This window comes from Crinia signifera, chromosome 12, assembly GCF_055691185.1.
Source record: "Crinia signifera chromosome 12, ASM5569118v1, whole genome shotgun sequence".
Lineage (NCBI taxonomy): Eukaryota > Metazoa > Chordata > Amphibia > Anura > Myobatrachidae > Crinia > Crinia signifera.
Genome location: NC_139228.1, coordinates 6522616 through 6546547, shown reverse-complemented (window position 1 = coordinate 6546547; position 23932 = coordinate 6522616). Strand labels below are relative to the sequence as shown.

Sequence of the window (23932 nt, the reverse complement as noted above, 5' to 3'; positions counted from 1 at the left end):
CCATATTTGCTGTCTACATACGTGTGTGTGACCAGGGTGATCTCCCCCTCCCATATGTGCTGTGTCTGCATACGTGTGTGAGACCAGGCAGATCTCCCCCTCCCGTATGTGCTGTGTCTACATACGTGTGTGTGACCAGGCTGATCTCCCCCTACCATATGTGCTGTGTCTATATACATGTGTGAACAGGCTGATCTCTCCCCTCCCATATGTGCTGTGTCTACATACATGTGTGTGTGACCAGGCTGATCTCCCCCTCCCATATGTGCTGTGTCTACATACGTGTGTGTATGAGAGACCAGACAGATCTCCCCCTCCCATGTGTGCTGTGTCTACATACGTGTGTGTGTGACCAGGCTGATCCCCCCCCCCAATATGTGCTGTCTACATACGTGTGTGAGACCAGGCTGATCTCCCCCTCCCATATGTGCTGTGTCTACATATGCATGTGTGACCAGGCTGATCTCCCCCTCCCATATGTGCTGTGTCTACATACGTGTGTGTGTGACCAGGCTGATCCCCCCCCCCCCCAATATGTGCTGTGTCTACATACGTGTGTGTGTGACCAGGCTGATCTCCCTCTCCCATATGTGCTGTGTCTACATACGCTTGTGTGACCAGGCTGACCCCCCCAATATGTGCGGTGTCTACATACGTGTATGTGACCAGGCTGATCTCCCCCTCCCATATGTGCTGTGTCTACATACGTGTGTATGAGAGACCAGGCTGATCTCCCCCTCTCATATGTGCTGTGTCTACATACGTGTTTGTGTGTGTGACCAGGCTGACCCCCCCCCCCAAATATGTGCGGTGTCTACATACGTGTATGTGACCAGGCTGATCTCCCCCTCCCATATGTGCTGTGTCTGACCAGGCTGATCCCCCCCCAATATGTGCTGTGTCTACATACGTGTGTGTGTGACCAGGCTGATCTCCCTCTCCCATATGTGCTGTGTCTACATACGCTTGTGTGACCAGGCTGATCTCCCCCTCCCATATGTGCTGTGTCTACATACGTGTTTGTGTGTGTGACCAGGCTGACCCCCCCCCCCCCCAAATATGTGCGGTGTCTACATACGTGTATGTGACCAGGCTGATCTCCCCCTCCCATATGTGCTGTGTCTACATACGTGTGTATGAGAGACCAGGCTGATCTCCCCCTCCCATATGTGCTGTGTCTACATACGTGTGTATGAGAGACCAGGCTGATCTCCCCCTCTCATATGTGCTGTGTCTACATACGTGTGTGTGTGACCAGGCTGATCCCCCCCCCCCCCCCCCCCAATATGTGCTGTCTACATACGTGTGAGAGACCAGGCTGATCTCCCCCTCCCATATGTGCTGTGTCTACATATGCATGTGTGACCAGGCTGATCTCCCCCTCCCATATGTGCTGTGTCTACATACGTGTGTGTGTGTGACCAGGCTGATCCCCCCCCCCCCCCAATATGTGCTGTGTCTACATACGTGTGTGTGTGACCAGGCTGATCTCCCTCTCCCATATGTGCTGTGTCTACATACGCTTGTGTGACCAGGCTGATCTCCCCCTCCCATATGTGCTGTGTCTACATACGTGTTTGTGTGTGTGACCAGGCTGACCCCCCCCCCCAAATATGTGCGGTGTCTACATACGTGTATGTGACCAGGCTGATCTCCCCCTCCCATATGTGCTGTGTCTACATACGTGTGTATGAGAGACCAGGCTGATCTCCCCCTCTCATATGTGCTGTGGCTACATACGTGTTTGTGTGTGTGACCAGGCTGACACCCCCCCCCCCCCCAAATATGTGCGGTGTCTACATACGTGTATGTGACCAGGCTGATCTCCCCCTCCCATATGTGCTGTGTCTACATACGTGTGTGTGTGTGACCAGGCTGATTTCCCCCCCCCCCAATATGTGCTGTGTCTACATACGTGTGTGTGTGACCAGGCTGATCTCCCTCTCCCATATGTGCTGTGTCTACATACGCTTGTGTGACCAGGCTGATCTCCCCCTCCCATATGTGCTGTGTCTACATACGTGTTTGTGTGTGTGACCAGGCTGACCCCCCCCCCCCCCCAATATGTGCGGTGTCTACATACGTGTATGTGACCAGGCTGATCTCCCCCTCCCATATGTGCTGTGTCTACATACGTGTGTGTGACCAGGCTGATCCCCCCCCCCCCCCAATATGTGCTGTGTCTACATACGTGTGTGTGTGACCAGGCTGATCTCCCCCTCCCATATGTGCTGTGTCTACATACGTGTGTATGAGAGACCAGGCTGATCTCCCCCTCTCATATGTGCTGTGTCTACATACGTGCGTGTGACCAGGCTGATCCCCCCCCCCCCAATATGTGCTGTCTACATACGCGTGTGTGTGAGTGACCAGGCTGACCTCCCCCTCCCATATGTGCTGTCTACGTGTGTGTGTATGAGAGACCAGGCTGACCTCCCCCTCCCATATGTGCTGTCTACATGCGTGTGTGTGAGCAGGATGATCTCCCCCTCCCATATGTGCTGTCTACATATGTGTGTGTTTGTGACCAGGCTGATTTCCCCCTCCCATATGTGCTGTGTCTACATACATGTGTGTGTGACCAGACTGATCTCCCATATGTGCTGTTTCTACATACGTGTGTGAGACCAGGCTGATCTCCCCCTCGTGCTGTGTCTACATACATGTGTGTGTGAGAGACCAGGCTGATCTTCCCATCCCATATGTGATGTGTCTACATACGTGTGTGACCAGGCGGTCCCCCCCCCCCCCCATATGTGCTGTGTCTACATATGGGTGTGTGACCAGGCTGATCTCCCCCTCTCATATTTATTGTATCTACATACGTATGTGTGTGTGACCAGGCTGATCTCCCCCTCCCCCAATATGTGCTGTGTCTACATACGTGTGTGTAAAACCAGGCTGATCTCCCCCTCCCATATGTGCTTTGTCGGTATATGTGTGGGAGACCAGACTGATCTCCCACCTCCCATATGTGCTGTGTCTACATACGTGTGTGACCAAGCTGATCTCCCCCCTCCCATATGTGCTTTCTACATACGTGTGTGTGACCAAGCTGATCTCCCCCTCCCATATGTGCTGTGTCTACATACGTGTGTGTGACCAGGCTGATCTCCCCCTCGTGCTGTGTCTACATACGTGTGTGTGAGACCAGGCTGATCTCCCCCTACCATATGTGCTGTGTCCTACGTGTGTGTGTGAGCAGGCTGATCTCCCCCTCCCATATGTGCTGTCTACATACGTGTGTGACCAGGCTGATCTCCCCCTCCCATACGTGTGTGTGACCAGGCTGATTCCCACCCCCCATATGTGCTGTGTCTACATACGTGTATGTGACCAGGCTGATCTCCCCCTCCCATATGTGCTGTGTCTACGTGTGTGTGTGGGACAAGGCTGATCTCCCCCTCCCATATGTGCGGTGTCCTACGTGTGTGTGTGTGTGAGCAGGCTGATCTCCCCGTCCCATATGTGCTGTGTCTACATACATGTATGTGTGTGTGTGACCAGGCTGATCTCCCCCTCCCAGATTTGCCCGTATCTACATACATGTGACCATGCTGATTCCCCCCTCCCATATGTGGCCGGGACTACATACATGTGACCATGCTGATCCACCCCTATATGTGCCAATGTGTACATGCACGTGCCGTTGTGTCACTATGCTGATTACTCTCTCCCCCCCCCCCTATGTGCAAGTACTACCATGCTTCTGGGACTGTGCTGATCTCTCATGTGCCCATGTCTACATGCACGTGTGACCAGGCTGACCCCCCTTATGTGCCAGCTTCTACATACATGTGTGTGTGAGAGACCAGGCTGATCTTCCCATCCCATATGTGATGTGTCTACATACGTGTGTGACCAGGCGGTCCCCCCCCCCCCCCATATGTGCTGTGTCTACATATGGGTGTGTGACCAGGCTGATCTCCCCCTCTCATATTTATTGTATCTACATACGTATGTGTGTGTGACCAGGCTGATCTCCCCCTCCCCCAATATGTGCTGTGTCTACATACGTGTGTGTAAAACCAGGCTGATCTCCCCCTCCCATATGTGCTTTGTCGGTATATGTGTGGGAGACCAGACTGATCTCCCACCTCCCATATGTGCTGTGTCTACATACGTGTGTGACCAAGCTGATCTCCCCCCTCCCATATGTGCTTTCTACATACGTGTGTGTGACCAAGCTGATCTCCCCCTCCCATATGTGCTGTGTCTACATACGTGTGTGTGACCAGGCTGATCTCCCCCTCGTGCTGTGTCTACATACGTGTGTGTGAGACCAGGCTGATCTCCCCCTACCATATGTGCTGTGTCCTACGTGTGTGTGTGAGCAGGCTGATCTCCCCCTCCCATATGTGCTGTCTACATACGTGTGTGACCAGGCTGATCTCCCCCTCCCATACGTGTGTGTGACCAGGCTGATTCCCACCCCCCATATGTGCTGTGTCTACATACGTGTATGTGACCAGGCTGATCTCCCCCTCCCATATGTGCTGTGTCTACGTGTGTGTGTGGGACAAGGCTGATCTCCCCCTCCCATATGTGCGGTGTCCTACGTGTGTGTGTGTGTGAGCAGGCTGATCTCCCCGTCCCATATGTGCTGTGTCTACATACATGTATGTGTGTGTGTGACCAGGCTGATCTCCCCCTCCCAGATTTGCCCGTATCTACATACATGTGACCATGCTGATTCCCCCCTCCCATATGTGGCCGGGACTACATACATGTGACCATGCTGATCCACCCCTATATGTGCCAATGTGTACATGCACGTGCCGTTGTGTCACTATGCTGATTACTCTCTCCCCCCCCCCTATGTGCAAGTACTACCATGCTTCTGGGACTGTGCTGATCTCTCATGTGCCCATGTCTACATGCACGTGTGACCAGGCTGACCCCCCTTATGTGCCAGCTTCTACATACATGTGTGACCAGGCTGTTTCCCCATTTGTGACAGTGCACATACATGTGAGACCAGGCTACCCTTCCCCATATATGCCCATGCTGACACCCCATATGTGCCAGTGTAACAATGCTGATCTCCCATATGTGTTTGTGTCTATGTATGACTAGGCTACCCCCCCCCCCCCCCCCAATATGTGCCTGTGTACATATGTGACCAGGCGGATCCCTCATATGCGCTGTTACTATTCCCTAATCTTATCCATTACTACGTGGAAGCACCAGGTCTGTGTTATCTTTAGATTCTATTGGGAACGGCCACCCCATTCCCACATGTGTGGGTCGCGCAACCCGTACAGTCGCCGAACACCCCCCCCCCCATATCTATCGCTTATCAGGCAAAAAGAAAGTAGAATATACAAATTTCTTTTATTATAGAAATAAAAAAATTCCAGTTTGTATAAAAGCTGACTGTTCCTCCCTGTACAAATATCCAGCCTCCCCCCAATCAGTCTGTGAGCGTCCAGTATCGGGGGAGAAGTCTCTATAAATATACTCTATAATTCTGATTTACATATATACATATAGCTACACTACGGACCCTCCCGCTGAGGAGGAAATACTGTCACGTCACTGCTGCCTCCTATAGATTCCCAGATCTCTGCCCGCGAGACCCCTGTGCCGGACAGTCCCGTGTCCACCTGTGGAAAGTGCACGTTTGTCACATGTCTTTGGCTACATAAACACTGTGTGCGTCTTCTAGACGCAGAGGGGCGTTCCGTGGTGATCCACCTGTGCGCCCCGAGGTCACCCTGTTTCCTTGCTTCCTGGCCCATATATTGGGGTCCTGCATCAGAGGCCGAGGCACAGGAGTACGGGCAGCAAGAGTCCCATGGTGGCGAGCGAGGCGGATCTGCTGGCAGCGTTTTGGGCCACACTCTTCAGGACCCCTGGCAGCGCCACTGCTGGCTCATCTAGAGAGAGAGAGAGAGAGAGAGAGGGGGAGTGAGTGAGAGACCCTCCGCAGCAAACATCTGCAATCGTTAGGTCAGGAGACCCCCTTACACTAATTCCCTCTGCAGCAGGGAGTGGACGGGTTGCAGCATCTGGTTCTGATTTAGGGAGGATGGGCGGGGTGATGCTCTGCAGCTCTCCCAGGACCAGTATAAGTGGAGCTGGCCCAGGAGCCTGGTGCAATGCTCTGTATGTGACTTACCTGCTAGGGCTCTGCCTCCTGCCGTGTGCACATTGGTAGCCGGCTGCTGCGCTGTGGAGAGAGAAGGGGGATGTTATTATATACAATATTCCCTGCGCTCTCCAGCCTTTGGCCCTGGAGCTTGCAATCTGTTCCAAGTCTTGTGGCTACTTACTGGCACTGCCGGCTACGTGGACTTTGAGCTTCAGGCAGGACTCTCCGTGGTGGTGGATGGGTTTGGCTGGAAGGAGAAGAAGCAGATGTTACAGTCCGGACAATGCACAGAGCGGAGACAATGCCCCAGCAGGAACCCCCCCACCCCCCCTTCTGATGAGGTTTATGGGAATGTGTTGTGTGGATGACTCTGTACAGTGCCTGGATCTGACTGCGGCCTCCCCCGATTCCCCGGTCTGACACACCTAGCTCGCTTGTAGAGACAGGCTTACCCCCCCCTCCGCCTGGCGTGTCCTGCCCATGCATGTGCCATGTCCCTGCCAGCACGGACTCGTTACTCAGTCATATGTCTCTGTAACAAAGGGAAGGATTACAGGCAGGATCCTCCATAACACAGCTGTGTGTATACCGTCCTGTGAGGGAGGACCCCCCCCCCCCCTCCCCGGCCCAGTGAGCTGACACTCTAGTGACACACGTATACTGACAAGATATAGTAGTAGCTGTGTGTATACCGTCCTGTGAGGGAAGACACCCTCCCCCCCCCTCCCCTGACCCAGTGAGCTGACACTCGTATACTTACAGATATAGTAGTAGCTGTGTCCTTCCTTGAACTCCTTCCCCAGGCTGAAGGCCGTGTACCTCAGGAACTTCTCCCGGAACTTCTCCGGCCCGTGGGGGGCGAATGGGTTGTTACACTCCCAGCGCACCTGGTTTTTGGAGAGCGGTTTGCAGGTTTCGTACTCCTCTACGTCCACCAAGAACAAGGTGTAACGCTCCACCGCCTGGCCCGCGGTGCTGTCATCCTCGTAGTGAGGGCACACGATGTCCAGATAGTCATTACGTCGCACTGTCACGGTGTAGTCATCCCAAAGGAACCTGAGGAGAAAGCGAGAGGTTATCCCAATGGCTCCGGCCACATCACACCTCGCTGCTGACGTATCCCGCCACTCCAAGAACTTTTATTGGTTAATTACCACAAACAAACAGCCCAAGGCTGTAAATACCGGCTGTCGGCGTGTGACGGGCGCTGTAGCGTGTGAGGTCATTCTGTGGAAGGGGTGGGGATATGTTGATAAACATGAGCTCTCAGAGCTTGTTTCATGGCCCCGAGCTGAGACTGACTACGGATGATGGAAAGTGCCTCTGCGTAATGATGAGTCAGCCGATGTCCGCCAGGTGTGCACCCCACAGTCATGATACATGTGATAAAGAACACGGTACACGTATGATGAGTCAGTCCTGTCAGCCAGATGCAGTATGGCCCACAGTCGGGATCTATGTAACACGCTGTACATATGCAGAGAAAGCTTGTTTACACCACGGTGTCAGGTGGGAATAGCTCTGCCTCACCCCATAACTTGTGCAATGTCTGCCGGATGTCTCGCCCTCCCTGCTCCATCTGGGGGGGGACACAGCTTCCCACTCACTCGCACCTCACACTCCTTCTGGGATACATTGTACCCTTGGTCCATTGGTGACACGCACAGGACCGCCCATCAGATCAGAATGGGAAGGAAATGACATCCGATATGACCCAATTTAATCGGCCGATGTCTCCAGATGGCTCTCGTGTAGGGGGCCTCTAGGGGGCAAGGCTGACAGTCCCCCATATGGGGTTATTCCCCCCCCCCCCCCCCCTCCCTCAGCGAGGTGACTGCCTGGGTCAGTGTGAGCTTCTAATCTGATTAGACTATGCAAATTGCCACAGAATATGGCCGCTTCCAATTCTCACCTTTATATGCTAGACTGTAAGCTCTTGTGGACAGTATTCCATTATAACATAATGGTGCTGGGAGTCAGGCATTTGGTGCACAGACCATCTTGTCATTATCCTGCTAATCCCATCACATCCTCATTAGCCAGACACAGTGTCTCCAGCCGATGCTGCAGGAGTCACCAGGTCAGAGACATCCGACACCTGGTATGTGGCCATGTCCCTAGCAGGTCGTGGTGTGGGAACAGGAGGATGGAGGGCTGTTGGCCTGGCCAGGGACCCCAGCAGAGGTACAGGAACCTACCAGTGCTGTGCCACGTGGGGAGCGGGCAGCATGTAACGCTGAGCTAATCACTCTGGCGCAAATGGGGCAGGCTGCAGTGTACCCCTCTCTCTCTCTTGTACAGATGGAGCAGGCTACAGTGTACCTCTCTCTCTGGCACAGATGGGCAGGCTGCAGTTACCTCTCTTTGTGCAGATGGAGCAGGCTACAGTGTACCTCTCTCTGGCGCAGATGGGGCAGGCTGCAGTGTACCTCTCTCTGGCAAAGATGGGGCAGGCTGTAGTGTAGGATGGTGTAATGGTTAGCATTACTGCCTCACAGCGCTTAGGTCATGGGTTCGATCCCACCATGGCTCTAACTGTGCGGAGTTTGTATATTCTCCCCGTGCTTGCGTGGGTTTACTCCGGGTACTCCGGTTTCCTCCCACAATCCAAAAATCTACAGATAGGTTAATTGGCTTCCAACAAAATTAACCCTAGAATGTCTGTGTGTGCATGTACATGTGGTAGGGAATATAGATTGTAAGCTCACTGGGGCAGGGACTGATGTGAATGTTCAAATATTCTCTGTAAAGCGCTGCGTAATATGTGTGCGCTATATAAGAAACTGTTAATAAATAATAGTGTACCTCTCTCTGGTCACAGATGGGGCAGGCTGCAGTGTACCTCTCTCTGTGGAACAGATGGGGCAGGTTGTAGTGTACCACTCTCTGTGGAACAGATGGGGGCAGGTTGTAGTGTACCACTCTCTCTGTGGCACAGATGGGGCAGGCTGCAGTGTACCTCTCTCTCTGTGTGGCACAGATGGGGCAGGCTGCAGTGTACCACTCTCTCTGTGTGGCACAGATGGGCAGGCTGCAGTGTACCACTCTCTCTGGCACAGATGGGGCAGGCTGCAGTGTACCACTCTCTCTGTGCACAGATGGGGCAGGCTGCAGTGTACCTCTCTCTGTGGCACAGATGGGGCATGCTGTAGTGTACCTCTCTCTCTCTGTGGCACAGATGGGGCATGCTGTAGTGTACCTCTCTCTCTCTGTGGCACAGATGGGGCATGCTGTAGTGTACCTCTCTCTCTCTGTGGCACAGATGGGGCAGGCTGCAGTGTGCCTCTCTCTCTCTGTGGCACAGATGGGGCAGGCTGTAGTGTGCCTCTCTCTCTCTCTCTGTGGCACAGATGGGGCAGGCTGCAGTGTGCCTCTCTCTCTGTGGCACAGATGGGGCATGCTGTAGTGTAACTCTCTCTCTCTGTGGCACAGATGGGGCATGCTGTAGTGTACCTCTCTCTCTCTGTGGCACAGATGGGGCAGGCTGTAGTGTACACCTCTCTCTCTCTCTGTGGCACAGATGGGGCAGGCTGTAGTGTACACCTCTCTCTCTCTGTGGTACAGATGGGCAGGCTGCAGTGTGCCTCTCTCTGTGGCACAGATGGGGCAGGCTGTAGTGTACACCTCTCTCTCTCTCCGTGGCACAGATGGGGCATGCTGTAGTGTACCTCTCTCTCTCTGTGGCACAGATGGGGCAGGCTGTAGTGTACCTCTCTCTCTCTGTGGTACAGATGGGGCAGGCTGTAGTGTGCCTCTCTCTCTCTCTGTGGCACAGATGGGGCAGGCTGCAGTGTGCCTCTCTCTCTCTCTGTGGCACAGATGGGGCAGGCTGTAGTGTACACCTCTCTCTCTCTCTGTGGCACAGATGGGGCAGGCTGTAGTGTACACCTCTCTCTCTCTCTCTGTGGCACAGATGGGGCAGGCTGTAGTGTACCTCTCTCTCTGTGGCACAGATGGGGCAGGCTGTAGTGTACCTCTCTCTCTGTGGTACAGATGGGGCAGGCTGTAGTGTGCCTCTCTCTCTGTGGCACAGATGGGGCAGGCTGTAGTGTACACCTCTCTCTCTCTGTGGTACAGATGGGGCAGGCTGTAGTGTACCTCTCTCTCTCTCTGTGGCACAGATGGGCAGGCTGCAGTGTGCCTCTCTCTCTCTGTGGCACAGATGGGGCAGGCTGTAGTGTACACCTCTCTCTCTCTCTCTCTCTGTGGCACAGATGGGGGCAGGCTGTAGTGTACCTCTCTCTCTGTGGCACAGATGGGGCAGGCTGTAGTGTACACCTCTCTCTCTGTGGCACAGATGGGGCAGGCTGTAGTGTACCTCTCTCTCTCTGTGGCACAGATGGGGCATGCTGTAGTGTGCCTCTCTCTCTCTCTCTGTGGTACAGATGGTGCAGGCTGTAGTGTACCTCTCTCTCTGTGGCACAGATGGGGCAGGCTGCAGTGTGCCTCTCTCTCTCTGTGGCACAGATGGGGCAGGCTGCAGTGTGCTCTCTCTCTCTCTCTCTTGGCACAGATGGGGCAGGTTGTAGTGTACTCTCTCTCTCTGTGGTACAGATGGGGCAGGGCTGTAGTGTACCCCTCTCTCTATCTCTCTCTCTGTGGCACAGATGGGGCAGGCTGTAGTGCCTCTCTCTCTCTCTGTGGCACAGATGGGGCAGGCTGTAGTGTGCCTCTCTCTCTGTGGCACAGATGGGGCAGGCTGTAGTGTACCTCTCTCTCTGTGGTACAGATGGGGCAGGCTGTAGTGTACCCCTCTCTCTGTGGCACAGATGGGGCAGGCTGTAGTGTGCCTCTCTCTCTCTCTCTGTGGTACAGATGGGGCAGGCTGTAGTGTACACCTCTCTCTCTCTGTGGCACAGATGGGGCAGGCTGTAGTGTACACCTCTCTCTCTCTGTGGCACAGATGGGGCAGGCTGCAGTGTGCCTCTCTCTCTCTGTGGCACAGATGGGGCATGCTGTAGTGTGCCTCTCTCTCTCTGTGGCACAGATGGGGGCAGGCTGCAGTGTACCTCTCTCTCGGTGGTACAGATGGGGCAGGCTTTAGTGTGCCTCTCTCTCTGTGGCACAGATGGGGCAGGCTGCAGTGTACCTCTCTCTCGGTGGTACAGATGGGGCAGGCTGTAGTGTACCACTCTCTCTGGCACAGATGGGGCAGGCTGCAGTGTACCTTTCTTTCTGTGGTACAGATGGGGCAGGCTGTAGTGTGTGTTTAGGCTGCACTCCCAGTTCTGTGTTTGCCATCACCAAGGCTGTATTGTTGAGCTACTCCCTGTTTATAGCTGATCGCATTGTCTCCAGACGGGGGGGAGGGACAGACGTGAGAAGTGGCCTTTGTTCTGGGAATTCATTTCAGCCTAATGAAGCCTATTAACGAGTATAAGTGCCACTCGCTAACGTGGAAAGTGCTCGGCCAGTTCTGTTGTCATTGGCGTGCTATGTGACTGTAACCAGGGCCTGCACTCACGTGTGTGGCGTGTACACAGACTGGGATACACAACCGATCATCGTCAGCTATCGCCATAAGATGCGCATGCGGCAGGGAGGATTGGCAGGGGCAGCTAAGGATCTGCTGGGGGTGGGGGGTGAAGTGTGTGTGGGGGACACTTACATGTCAGTGGCATGTGTCGGCAGCTCAGCCCAGGCATACCACCGGAGGGGTTCTAATAAGTCTGAAGATAATGCTTTGTCAAAAAGTTCTCTCTGTGAAATCGCTCATCTTACTCCAGCCTCACCCCTCCCGTATGGCGCCGTGCCTCCCCCGTTGCCCACAGTATGGTGCCGTGCCTCCCCGTTGCCCACAGTACGGCGCAGTGCCCCCTCCGCCATATCACGCACAGCACAGAATCTGCCTTCAGCACAGCACCATATGTACTCTATACTGCCCCAGATGCCTCCTCCGTGTGTACAGTCAGGGCAGGTCTGACATTCCTGCCACACTGCTGGGAACTGGTAATTCCACTTTCCTCTAACTCCACCACCAGTAATCTGACCCCAAGCAGCGGCTGATGCGTGAGATAAGCCCCACTGGGCAGAAACATGCCCCCACCCCTCCCCCCTCACACATGGGACTCGGCTCACCTTTGTGTTTGTAGAGAATTCCCAACTAATCACATTTTACGCTAAAGCCAGAAATCATTACAGCCTAGGAGACGGAGCCAAGTAGATTGCAAGCTCCTGGGAGTAGCTGAGAATGTAATGGTAGGGGAGTGGCGGTGTTCGTCTTGGCAGGCCTAGCTGTCTGCCTGTAGGGCCGGCTGTGAGAAGGCTGTGCGTGTACCCAGCAGGAATGTGACACGGCCGAGTGCAAGCTCTCCGGACCTGGCACCGGGACTGGGGAGTGAGGGGCAGCCCGGGCACCCACTCACTGTCCAGTAATGCTATGCTGCGTCACTACATCATTATTATCCAGTTACTGTACTGTGCTGCGTCACTACATCATTATTATCCAGTTACTGTACTGCGTCACTACATCATTATTATCCAGTTACTGTACTGCGCTGCATCACTACATCATTATTATCCAGTTACTGTACTGCGCTGCGTCACTACACCATGCAATCCAGTTACTGTACTGCGCTGCGTCACTACACCGTGCAATCCAGTTACTGTACTGCGCTGCGTCACTACACCGTGCAATCCAGTTACTGTACTGCACTGCGTCACTACACCGTGCAATCCAGTTACTGTACTGCGCCGCATCTCCACAGTGGTGCAATCCAGTTACTGTACTGCGCCGCGTCACTACACCGTTGCAATCCAGTTACTGTACTGCATCACTACACTGGTGCTATCCAGTTACTATACTGCGCTGCGTCACTATGTAACTGTACTGCACTGCATCACTACACCGTTGAAATACAGTTACTGTCCTGCGCCGCTCAACTACACTGGTGCAATCCAGTTACTGTACTGCGTCACTATGTAACTGTACTGCGCCGCATCTCTACACTGGTGCAATCCAGTTACTGTGCTGCATTACTATGTAACTGTACCGCGCCGCATCACTACACCGGTGCTATTCGGTTACTGTAGTGCGTCACTACACCGGTGCTATCCGGTTACTGTACTGCACTGCGTCACTATGTAACTGTACTGCGCCGCATCACTACACCGGTGCCATCCAGTTACTGTACTGCACAGTACCCAGTCACTACACTGGCAGCCCCACACAGTACATACACACACACACACGGTTCAGCGTCCCCAGGCAGCGCGGAGAGATGGGCGTTATAGGCCCTACATACGCAGAGATGTGTGCCAGAGATACATAACGGGAGATTCAGCACAAGAGATTTCACTAATTGGCTCATTTCAGACAATGAGCCACATACAGAGAGATTTGTGTCAGAGATTCATAATGGCAGATTCAGCATGAGAGATTTCAAATCTCTCACAGAAACTTCAGGGAAATAAAAAAAGTATTCAAAATTTTAATAAAGGGGTTGAACTAAAGCCTGGGGGAGTGTCACCTTTGTCATTATTTATATATATATATATATATATATATATATATATATATGGAATCGGTACATCTGTCAGAATGAACTTAGGTCTACAGTCATTAGGTCGACCCCATTAGGTCGACTGGCAGGAAGGTCGACCTGATTTAATGTCGACATGGGCCAAGGTCGACAGGACTTAAGGTCGAATTTGCATAAATGTCGACATGAGGAAGGTCGACTGGTCATAAGGTCGACATGGGTTTTTCACTGTTTTTTTATCCAAATGTCGACACAGTCGACATGGACACAGTTGGCAATGAGAATCGGACCCTCGCATAGCCTGTCGGCACATGTCGGCTCAAAAAACAGTGAAAAACCCATGTCGACCTTATGACCAGTCGACCTTCCTCATGTCGACCTTTATGCAAATTCAACCTTAAGTCAGGTCGACCTTGGCCCATGTCGACCTTAAGTCAGGTCGACCTTCCTGCCAGTCGACCTAGTGGGGTCGACCTAATGACTGTAGACCTAAGTTCATTCTAATAGATGACCGCTTCCCCTATAAAATGCAGTATAGGCGCAAATCAATGTGCGCTGGTGGCCCAGCGCACATTCACTTGGAGCGGGCACCACACAGGGAGAGCCGGATCATCTCCATTATATATCTATCTATATTGGTGGCAGTGGTTATATATATATATATATATATATATATATATATATATATATATATATATATATATATATATATATATATATATATATAGGGAAGGCTTGTTATTGGTGGCAGTGGTGTTATATATATATATATATATATATATATATATATATATATATATATATATATATATATATATATATATATATATAACTAGGGAAGCCTTCTCATTGGCGGCAGTGGTTTTATTATATAGAAATAAATAGGGGTGCCTTATCATTGGTGGCAGTGGAGCTGCAGCAGCAGGGGGACGTCTGAGCGGGCAGGCGGCTTGAAGTACATCGCCGCCCGAGGAGGACAGGTGACGGGGACCGGGAGTTGCTGCGGGTAGGCAGCAGATTTGTCCAGTGTTTTCCCCCTGCTCCGTCTCCGTGCGGCGAGCAGGGGGAGGGGGGAGGGAGCAGGGGGAGGCGGTGCGGCGGCGGGTCTTTACGTGCGGCGAGCAGGGGGGGCGGCGTCCGGCGTGGCAAGGGGGGCGGCGTTGTGGGACATCAGGGCGTCGCTCAGAAGGCCCTGCTCACATCCGAGGCCACATATGAGCAGGAGCTTCTGAGCGACTGCTCTTGATTGACGGGCAGGTCCGTTCTGAATCTTGTGCAGATTCAGAACGGCGGGGGCGCGCATGCAAATCGCTGTGTGGGCTATACACACAGCGATTTACATGCATTTTCAGGCATTTTCTGAGTGATTTAGTAAAATCGCTCAGAAAGTGCCTGAAAATTGTGCTGTGTGTGGGGGCCATTAGTTACATACAAGTTTGGGGCTGGGCGTGAGAATGCTGGAGCTGTTTTATGGAGGCATCACAGAGGAGTCTATGACGGCTCGGGTCAGCCTGGCAGCACTGGCCCAGGCCCCCATCCCCCACACAGAAAAATCTGTGTGGGGAAAGCAATGCTGAGATAACAAGGCTCCAGTCCCCAGACCTTGATAGCATGTATGTAGCAGGTAATAATAGTATGTACACACATTCCACAGCACTGAACACAGAATATTCTCATTTACTTCACATCGTATGTACACTGGTCACACGTGCGCAGAATGTATGACTATAGTACGGTATAGATGGTGTGTGTGTGTGTGTGTGTGTGTATAGTACCATATAGATGGTGTGTGTGTACAGTAGGTGTGTCTAGTATAGATTGTGTATGTATATGCGTATTACAGTAACGTTGGGATGTGTGTAGTACAGTATGGACTGTGTGTGTATATAATATATATATATATATATATATATATATATATATATATATATATATATACATACATACACTCTCATTTTAATATTTTGCAGTTTTATTGATCAATAAGTTATTTTTATAACAATAGGTGCACCCAAATAAAAGGACATCCTTCTCTTGTTGTTATATCTCTCCTTGTCCTAGGGTTGCACACCCCCAGCCTTATACCTATTACTGTATTGAAACCAATCACTTAAGGGGGTCCTCACATGCAAAATGTATTGAGTCTTGTGCGACTGGCACCCTCTTCTTAAGTATGTATGTATGTATGGTATGTATATACACACACTTTCTATAGTACAGTATAGATGGTGTATGTATATTGTACAGTATATATTGTTTGTATAGTACAGTATAGATGTGGTGTGTGTATAGTACAGGATATGGTGTATATCATACATAAGTGTGTGTATATAGTACGGTATAGATATGGTGTGTACAGTAGATGGTGTGTGTATAGTACAGTATAGATATGGTGTGTACAGTAGATGGTGTGTGTGTATAGTACAGTATAGATATGGTGTGTGTAGTATAGATATGGTGTGTACAGTAGATGGTGTGTGTATATAGTACAGTATAGATATGGTGTGTGTATATAGTACAGTATAGATATGGTGTGTGTATATAGTACAGTATAGATATGGTGTGTACAGTATAGATTGTGTGTGTATAGTACAGTATAGATATGGCGTGTGTAGTACAGTATAGATATGGTGTGTACAGTAAATTGTGTGTATAGTACAGTATAGATGGTGTGTGTGTGTGTGTGTGTGTATATAGTACAGTATAGATATGGTGTGTAGTACAGTATAGATATGGTGTGTGTGTGTATATAGTAAAGTATAGATATGGTGTGTGTATATAGTAAAGTATAGATATGGTGTGTGTATATAGTAAAGTATAGATATGGTGTGTGTATATAGTAAAGTATAGATATGGTGTGTATAGTATAGATGGTGTGTGTGTATATAGTACAGTATAGATATGGCGTGTATAGTACAGTATAGATATGGTGTGTACAGTAGATTGTGTGTATAGTACAGTATAGATGGTGTGTGTGTGTATATATAGTACAGTATAGATATGGTGTGTAGTACAGTATAGATATGGTGTGTGTATATAGTACACTATAGATATGGTGTGTACAGTATAGATGGTGTGTGTATAGTACACTATAGATATGGTGTGTACAGTATAGATGGTGTGTGTGTGTATATAGTACAGTATAGATATGGTGTGTACAGTAGATGGTGTGTGTATAGTACAGTATAGATATGGTATGTAGTACAGTATAGATATGGTGTGTACAGTAGATGGTGTGTGTATAGTACACTATAGATATGGTGTGTACAGTATAGATGGTGTGTGTGTGTGTGTGTGTATATAGTACAGTATAGATATGGTGTGTACAGTAGATGGTGTGTGTATATAGTACAGTATAGATATGGTGTGTACAGTAGATGGTGTGTGTATAGTACAGTATAGATATGGTATGTAGTACAGTATAGATATGGTGTGTACAGTATAGATGTGGTGTGTGTGTGTGTGTGTATATAGTACAGTATAGATATGGTGTGTACAGTTAGATGGTGTGTGTATAGTACAGTATAGATATGGTGTGTGTATAGTACATTATTATAGACGGTATGTAGGTATAGTACAGTATTGATGGTGTGTGCATATAGTACAGTATAGATATGTTGTGTACAGTAGATGGTGTGTGTGTATAGTACATTAGACTGTAGGTATAGTACAGTATTGATGGTGTGTGTGTGTGTGTGTGTGTAGTACAGTCTGTATGTATATAGTATAGATATGGTGTGTACAGTATAGATGGTGTGTGTGTATAGTACAGTATTGATGGTGTGTGTGTGTGTGTGTATAGTACAGTATTGATGGTGTGTGTGGTACAGTATAGATGGTGGGTGTAGTACAGTATAGACGGTGTTTGTAGTACAGTATTGATGGTTGTGTGTGTGTGTGTGTAGTACAGTATTGATGGTGTGTGTAGTACAGTCTGTGTGTATATAGTACAGTATAGATATGATGTGTACAGTATTGAAGGTGTGTGTAGTACAGACTGTATATAGTACACTATAGATATGGTGTGTACAGTATTGATGGTGTGTGTGTGTGTAGTACAGTATTGATGGTGTGTGTGGTACAGTATAGATGGTGTGTGTAGTACAGTATAGACGGTGGGTAAATATAATATCAGCATAGATTGTGTGAGTGTTTGTGTACAATATAGTATCTGGCTGGAGGGGGAGGAATTCCCAGCACCTGCCTGATATTGAGCAATGGTGAGTCAGGTCCCACGAAGGGGGAGAGGGGGCAGCGCACCCTTATGTATGATCCATGTCACTGACCTGGAAACTACACCGTGCTGCAGACCATCTCGCCTGTACCAGGGAGACACTGCACAGTGCAACTAGTGCTGCAGACCATCTCGCCTGTACCAGGGAGACACTGCACAGTGCAACTAGTGCTGCAGACCATCTCGCCTGTACCAGGGAGACAGTGCAACTAGTGCTGCAGACCATCACACCTGGACCAGGGAGACACTGCAACTAGTGCTGCAGACCATCTCGCCTGTACCAGGGAGACCCTGCACAGGGCAACTAGTGCTGCAGACCATCACACCTGGACCAGGGAGACATTGCACAGGGCAACTAGTGCTGCAGACCATCTCGCCTCTACCAGGGAGACACTGCACAGGGCAACTAGTGCTGCAGACCATCTCGCCTGTACCAGGGAGACACTGCACAGTGCAACTAGTGCTGCAGACCATCACACCTGGACCAGGGAGACCCTACACAGTGCAACTAGTGCTGCAGACCATCACACCTGGACCAGGGAGACCCTACACAGTGCAACTAGTGCTGCAGACCATCACACCTGGACCAGGGAGACCCTACACAGTGCAACTAGTGCTGCAGACCATCACACCTGGACCAGGGAGACCCTACACAGCGCAACTAGTGCTGCAGACCATCACACCTGGACCAGGAAGACCCTACACAGCGCAACTAGTGCTGCAGACCATCTCCCTCTACCAGGGAGAAACGGCACAGGGCAACTAGTGCTGCAGACCATCTCCCTCTACCAGGGAGCCACGGCACAGTGCAACTAGTGCTGCAGACCATCTCGCCTGTACCAATGGGAGGGCTGCACACAGCGTAACATACGGCAGGACACCATGCACACAGGGTATCACAGAAGTACTGTACTACCAGGGCTGCAGAACATTGGACTGGTGCCAGGAGCGTAACAAAACATCAATCCTAAGGCATATTGCCAGTATGCCTGAAGGACATTGCTCCCAGACCTGCACAACATTGCACCGACAACAGTATGCCTGCAGGACAGAACTCCGAGGCTGCAGAGCATTGCATAGTCACCAGTATGCAGGACATTACACCAGGACATTACTACTAGGGCTGCAGGACATTGCACCAACACCAGTATACCTGCAGCAGGACATTACTCCCATGACTACAGGACATTGCATCAACACCAGGACATTATAGCCAGGGCTGCAGGACATTGCACCGGCACCAGTAGGGCTGCAGGACATTGCACCGGCACCAGTAGGGCTGCAGGACATTGCACCGGCACCAGTAGGGCTGCAGGACATTGCACCAACACATTACTCATTGGACAGTGCATCAACACCTGGACATTACGCCGACACCAGTATGGCTGCAGGACATTACTCCCAGGACTGCAGGACATTACTCCGACACAAATATGGCTGCAGGACATTACTTCCAAGGCTGCAGGACATTGCGCCAACACATTACTCCCAGGGCTGCAGCACATCGCACTCACCCCTTGTTGGTGCTGTTCCAGTACACAGTGTGGGTCTCAGCAGACACAGCCCAGGCACACAGCAGCAGCAGTACCCAGCAGCCGCAAAGCTCCATCTCCCCTGCAGCAGCTCAGATTGTGCAGGGTGGGGCAGCGGGCAGCTATATGTATGCCTCCGCCCTCCTCCTGCTGCATATTCATGAGGGGGCGGAGAGCAGGTCCCCGCCCCGCCCCACCCTCCACTAGTAGTATACCCGGCTACCGTACTATGTACCCACTGGTACACTGTTGTTGTTGTTGTTGTTGTTGTGCTGAGGGGAAAGGGGATGCGGTCAAAAATGGGGGGTCTTTCCCAGTGATGAGGGGGGACAGTGTGCTGGGGGGGTCTTTCCCAGTGATGAGGGGGGACAGTGTGCTGGGGGGGTCTTTCCCAGTGATGAGGGGGGACAGTGTGCTGGGGGGTCTTTCCCAGTGATGAGGGGGGACAGTGTGCTGGGGGGGTCTTTCCCAGTGATGAGGGGGGTCAGTGTGCTGGGGGGGGGGGGGTCTTTACCAGTGATGAGGGGGGACAGTGTGCTGGGGGGGTCTTTCCCAGTGATGAGGGGGGACAGTGTGCTGGGGGGGTCTTTCCCAGTGATGAGGGGGGACAGTGTGCTGGGGGGGTCTTTCCCAGTGATGAGGGGGGACAGTGTGCTGGGGGGGTCTTTCCCAGTGATGAGGGGGGACAGTGTGCTGGGGGGTCTTTCCCAGTGATGAGGGGGGACAGTGTGCTGGGGGGGTCTTTCCCAGTGATGAGGGGGGTCAGTGTGCTGGAGGGGGGGGGGGTCTTTACCAGTGATGAGGGGGGACAGTGTGCTGGGGGGGTCTTTCCCAGTGATGAGGGGGGACAGTGTGCTGGGGGGGTCTTTCCCAGTGATGAGGGGGGACAGTGTGCTGGGGGGGTCTTTCCCAGTGATGAGGGGGGACAGTGTGCTGGGGGGGTCTTTCCCAGTGATGAGGGGGGACAGTGTGCTGGGGGGGTCTTTCCCAGTGATGAGGGGGGACAGTGTGCTGGGGGGGTCTTTCCCAGTGATGAGGGGGGACAGTGTGCTGGGGGGGTCTTTCCCAGTGATGAGGGGGACAGTGTGCTGGGGGGGTCTTTCCCAGTGATGAGGGGGACAGTGTGCTGGGGGGGTCTTTCCCAGTGATGAGGGGGACTGTGTGCTGGGGGGTCTTTACCAGTGATGAGGGGGACTGTGTGCTGGGGGTCTTTCCCAGTAATGAGGGGGACAGTGTGCTGGGGGGTCTTTCCCAGTGATGAGGGGGACAGTGTGCTGGGGGTCTTTCCCAGTGATGAGGGGGACAGTGTGATTGGAGGGTCTCTCCTAGTGATGAGGGGGACAGTGTGATTGGAGGGTCTCTCCTAGTGATGAGGGGGACAGTGTGCTGGGGGGTCTTTCCCAGTGATGAAGGGGACAGTGTGATTGGAGGGTCTCTCCTAGTGATGGGGTGGTCTGGCTGATGGGGGTGGTGATCTTTCCCAGGTGCCTGCCTGGCTGTGTATGGGGGGGGGGGGGGGGGGGTGGTGAGTGAGTGTCAGCCTTGTGACTAATCTCTGCAGATAAGGCTGGTGGAGACTGCTGGTCTCTGAGACAGATTCCCCAGATTACACTGTCTATACATGATCTGTCTCCCATAATGGATGTGGAGCACATTACCTGAAGAGCTAACAATCTGTGACATCATTATTTACTTATTACCAGTCAGGAGTCAACGCCTGGTATTGGCATACATAGGACAAAAAGCAGAACATACATCATACCTTAAAGCAACATATAACATAACATGTTATACATACACACACACACACTACCTCTGGGGCAGCGGTGGGGGGTCCCTGACTGTGTGATGGGCAGTGGGGGGTGACAGGGCAGTGGGGGGTGACAGGGCAGTGGGGGCCTGCTCAGGAGGGGACTATGATTTTTACAGAACTATTTTTTCTCTCGTACACAAAAATCAGAAAAATGCAGAATAACCGGAGGTTGCGTGCGGCCCAGGTGAGGACAGGTGTGCACAGGACAACAGTACATACCATCCTATGACGTGGGACATGTTGTTTTCTTCTCCTCTGTGTAAATATGGCCATGACCTGGGTAACAGGTGTGTGGGGCTGGTTCTGTGCTATGGGCCCCCCCATGTTACCCAGCCCCCTGGAGGTGGGGGTAACAGGTGTGTGGGGCTGGTTCTGTGCTATGGGCCCCCATGTTACCCAGCCACCTGGAGGTGTGGGTAACAGGTGTGTGGGGCTGGTTCTGTGCTATGGGCCCCCCATGTTACCCAGCCCCCTGGAGGTGTGGGTAACAGGTGTGTGGGGCTGGTTCTGTGCTATGGGCCCCCCCATGTTACTCAGCCACCTGGAGGTGGGGGTAACAGGTGTGTGACAGTAAGCCGGGGCTCTTCCCATGTGCCCCATGATTTGGGGGTGACAGGCCAGGCTCTCTGTGAGCGGCTCCATCCGGGCCTGCCAGATATTACACTCCTAGGTGAGATGATGGCGTACCGCACACGTAACACTAGGCCGTATGGATGTCTGTGAGGTTAGGTAGAGGCGCACGTGCCTCCGCGCACACCTGGCAGCAACACTGATAAATATGATGCCAGTGTTATATGAGCTGTGAGATAAACTCCTGGTGTTATGTGTAGCTGCACGTCATACGTGATGGCATACTAATAACTCTGCCAGGAGCAGGGAGGGTGGGGTACCATCTGTGCAGTGACCTCACAGCGTGCCCACTAGGAGCGGGGGATCACCTGTACAGTGACCTCACAGCGTGCCCACAGGGAGCGGGGTACCACCTGTACAGTGACCTCACAGAGTGCCCACAGGGAGCAGGGGACCACCTGTACAGTGACCTCACAGCGTGCCCACTAGGAGCGGGGTACCACCTGTACAGTGACCTCACAGCGTGCCCACAGGGAGCGGGGTACCACCTGTACAGTGACCTCACAGAGTGCCCACAGGGAGCAGGGGACCACCTGTACAGTGACCTCACAGCGTGCCCACTAGGAGCGGGGTACCACCTGTACAGTGACCTCACAGAGTGCCCACAGGGAGCGGGGGACCACCTGTACAGTGACCTCACAGTGTGCCCACAGGGAGCGGGGTACCACCTGTACAGTGACCTCACAGAGTGCCCACAGGGAGCAGGGGACCACCTGTACAGTGACCTCACAGCGTGCCCACTAGGAGCGGGGTACCACCTGTACAGTGACCTCACAGAGTGCCCACAGGGAGCAGGGGATCACCTGTACAGTGACCTCACAGCGTGCCCGTAGGGAGCGGGGGACCACCTGTACAGTGACCTCACAGAGTGCCCACAGGGAGCAGGGGATCACCTGTACAGTGACCTCACAGCGTGCCCACAGGGAGCGGGGGACCACCTGTACAGTGACCTCACAGCGTGCCCGTAGGGAGCGGGGTACCACCTGTACAGTGACCTCACAGAGTGCCCACAGGGAGCAGGGGACCACCTGTACAGTGACCTCACAGCGTGCCCGTAGGGAGCGGGGGACCACCTGTACAGTGACCTCACAGCGTGCCCACAGGGAGCGGGGTACCACCTGTACAGTGACCTCACAGCGTGCCCACAGGGAGCAGGGGATCACCTGTACAGTGACCTCACAGAGTGCCCACAGGGAGCAGGGGATCACCTGTACAGTGACCTCACAGCGTGCCCGCAGGGAGCGGGGGACCACCTGTACAGTGCCCTCACAGCGTGCCCGTAGGGAGCGGGGGACCACCTGTACAGTGACCTCACAGAGTGCCCACAGGGAGCAGGGGACCACCTGTACAGTGACCTCACAGCGTGCCCGCAGGGAGCGGGGGACCACCTGTACAGTGACCTCACAGTGTGCCCACAGGGAGCGGGGGACCACCTGTACAGTGACCTCACAGGGAGCGGGGGATCACCTGTACAGTGACCTCACAGCGTGGCCACAGGGAGCGGGGGACCACCTGTACAGTGACCTCACAGTGTGCCCACAGGGAGCGGGGACCACCTGTACAGTGACCTCAGTGTCGGTGTGCTCCCTGTAGTGTGGGAAGCAGTGGGTGCGGGGGTGGGGGGTCAGTGTACTCCCTGTGGTGTGGGGTGTCATTGTACTCCCTGTGGTGTGGGTGTGGGGTGTCAGTGTACTCCCTGTTGTGTGGGGTGTCAGTGTACTCCCTGTGGTGTGGGGTCGGTGTACTCCCTGTGGTGTGGGGAGCAGTTGGTGTGGGGTGTCAGTGTACTCCCTGTTGTGTGGGGTGTCAGTGTACTCCCTGTGGTATGGGGTCGGTGTACTCCCTGTGGTGTGGGGAGGACTAATCCTTGTTCCTTGTGGTGTGGGGAGCAGTGGGTGTGGGGTGTCGGTGTACTGCCTGTGGTGTGGGGAGCAGTGGGTGTGGGGTGTCGGTGTACTGCCTGTGGTGTGGGGAGCAGTGGGTGTGGGGTGTCGGTGTACTCCCTGTGGTGTGGGGAGGAGTAATCCTTGTTCCTTGTGGTGTGGGGAGCAGTGGGTGTGGGGTGTCGGTGTACTGCCTGTGGTGTGGGGAGCAGTGGGTGTGGGGTGTCGGTGTACTCCCTGTGGTGTGAGGTCGGTGTATTCCCTG

The 23932-nt window shown here is 52.7% G+C and overlaps 1 protein-coding gene across 1 annotated transcript; it reads right to left on the bottom strand.

Annotated features, from left to right (window-relative positions):
• Positions 1 to 5320: 5320 nt before the first annotated feature.
• EFNA1 (ephrin A1) lies at positions 5321 to 19456 on the bottom strand. The gene is made up of 5 exons (XM_083166189.1): positions 19324 to 19456; positions 6855 to 7150; positions 6276 to 6341; positions 6122 to 6172; positions 5321 to 5879 (listed from the first exon to the last, which is right to left on the bottom strand). Exons 1-5 carry the CDS (start codon positions 19416 to 19418, stop codon positions 5758 to 5760), a joined length of 630 nt encoding a protein of 209 aa, XP_083022315.1. The 5' UTR covers positions 19419 to 19456; the 3' UTR covers positions 5321 to 5757.
• Positions 19457 to 23932: the final 4476 nt, after the last annotated feature.

Excerpts from the sequence above, each read along its gene's own strand:
- EFNA1 (XM_083166189.1), bottom strand. The coding sequence starts at position 19,418 with ATGGAGCTTTGCGGCTGCTGGGTACTGCTGCTGCTGTGTGCCTGGGCT. Across the intron at positions 7,151-19,323 it reads TGGAACAGCACCAACAAGGG|GTTCCTTTGGGATGACTACA; the intron begins GTGAGTGCGATG and ends CTTTCTCCTCAG. Across the intron at positions 6,173-6,275 it reads CCACGTAGCCGGCAGTGCCA|CGCAGCAGCCGGCTACCAAT; the intron begins GTAAGTAGCCAC and ends CTCTCTCCACAG.